General features: G+C 39.8%; 1 protein-coding gene across 1 annotated transcript; it reads right to left on the bottom strand.

The window, feature by feature from the left end:
- Positions 1-558: 558 nt before the first annotated feature.
- On the bottom strand, positions 559-1,329 carry LOC145139185 (Cysteine/Histidine-rich C1 domain family protein). The gene has a single exon (XM_079073101.1). It carries the CDS (start codon positions 1,327-1,329, stop codon positions 559-561), a length of 771 nt encoding a protein of 256 aa, XP_078929227.1.
- Between the last annotated feature and the right edge of the window lie 846 nt (positions 1,330-2,175).

The raw sequence follows: 2,175 nt of genomic DNA, 5'->3' as shown, positions 1-2,175 counted from the left end.
CAGTTCAAGGTTTATCATTAACGAAAATATTGTCCCTTCAAACACTTTTACAAAATAAAGCTCAACCACTTAATTGGGTGTTACCATTTAACATTGAAAGTAAAGAAAACAACAGAATTTACAACATTTTACAACTAGGTATATGTTTAAGTTGTCTTCTCTCCAAATTTACGTGGCATTAGCGAACAAAAACCCAAATTTGAATGCATGTATTCATGATTTTGCGAGGGATTAGCGACAGAAAACCCAAATATGATATCATGTATTTGTGAGGGATTAACGACTGAAAACCCAAACCTTAATTCATGATGAGGTTGCAAAGGATTACGTCTTACTTTGGTCGCCCATATCCCAAAATGAACGTGACATGTTCGTTCCTTTTGGCTATGGAAGCAGTCCAACTCTGATCTGTTGCAAATACTACACATAACTTATGCAATTTGTTGGCGTCATACGTAAAATCATTTGTTTAATCGATGGAACCTATTCTATTTTACAAAGATTTTGATGTAGATAAAGACAGAAATTCAAAATGGAAAAGAATGGATTACATGAGACTCATCCAGTAGTAGACAATGAAGCCATGCTTTGTGCAAGCATCTGCAACCTATACAACTGGATAAGATCCTCCTCGGTCAATTCCACCTCAACTACGTTCCCACCTCCTCCGCCACCATCTGCCACCGAGCTCTTTCCCTCAGCCGCTCCACAGGCTGGCGAATCATCATGGTACAACCCTGGCACCACCTCCGTGGTGGCACAAGCAGTGTGCAAGTTAAACTCACACTTCTGACAACTGTATGCCCAGTGCCTTCCCTCCAAGACCTTCCTACATATGTTACAATATTCAAGATCGGTGTTACTTCCCCTCCGGGGAACCACCGGAACGCCATAGAAAAGACTAAGTTCATGTTGGTGGGCTTGGTGAGTTACGGTGACAGGCAAGAAAGCACAGCCGACGTGAAGATCAAACTCGCATAGGGTGCAGCAGTAGGAGAAGGATTTCCCGGGATGACCACAGGCGTTGCAGATGAAGGAGCCGCCGGCGTAGGTAGGGTGAGGGAGGAGGATGAGTGGGTGGGGTTGGTGAGATGGGTGTTTTACATAACGGCCGGCGTTGGCACAGTGGTCATGGAGGAAGAAGTTGCATTGGTGACAGGCGTGGACGGCGGTTGTAGTGTTGTCACAGGAGGAGTCGCAGCCGGAGCAGTTGACTTGTTGGCCTAATTCATAAACACGGTGGATGATTAAGTTGTGGGGGTGGCTGAAATGCTTGTAGTCCATGCTTTCCGATGCAATCTCACCGGTGATGTAGGTGGGTTGAAGCATAAATAGATTAGGAGGAAGTTGACCAAGTCACGATCCATCTGTATCCAGAGAATCTTTGGATAACAAATTAGAAGTCAACGGCAAATGCTTGGAGACTTTTGACTTTTGGATGGGAGACTTGAGAGTTGGGGGAATGTGATGGGGAGTGAGACTTTTATTTGTAATTTCATGCATAATAAGTAAATAAAAATATATATTTTTTATTTGTTAGAATTTCTGGTGATGTACAGTAAAAAGTAGGGAAATATTGTTAAATATAATTACAAGCTATTACATCGGTCCTATTTTGGTCCCTTTTGACATAATTCTTTTTTGTCAACCGAAAGAACTACAATCATGAAGTCCAACTTGAATGCAAAGCTTCATATTGAAGCAAACATGGAAAGAAATGGAGGATTACAGTTAGCTGAAGTAAGGATAACATGCGTACTTTAAGGGTTGCTCTATTTGGATGGAGAGAAGGCCCTAATGATATTCTTTAAATTTCTTTTTGAATATGCAAGATTCAAGTGAAAAAAATGCAACTATTTCTATTGGATCGACCCCAAACTTCTAAATGAGCGTTGTATGGATGCTATGAGTAAAGAAATGTATTTGAAGTTCAACCTGTGGTCGGTATAATTCTCCAATTATTTTTTGAAGAAAAACCTCAACGTCCACATGTCATCTCTATACAATATTTATTTATTTATTTATTTTTAAATGTTTACGAAATCTATGGTGTTTGTAGTCACATTGACTACCTACACTGAAGACAATACTTTCGCCGTCTATAAAAATCATACTAGTATAATTTGTAGTCGTTGAAATATGTAATCAAAATAAATTTTATTGAAGATGCATTAT

Source organism: Lactuca virosa, chromosome 9 (assembly GCF_052849685.1).
Source record: "Lactuca virosa cultivar CGN04683 chromosome 9, Lactuca_virosa_CGN04683_v6, whole genome shotgun sequence".
NCBI classification, from domain to species: Eukaryota; Viridiplantae; Streptophyta; class Magnoliopsida; order Asterales; family Asteraceae; genus Lactuca; species Lactuca virosa.
The sequence above is the reverse complement of the archived record's forward strand: the minus strand, read 5'-3'. Positions and strand labels throughout refer to the sequence as shown.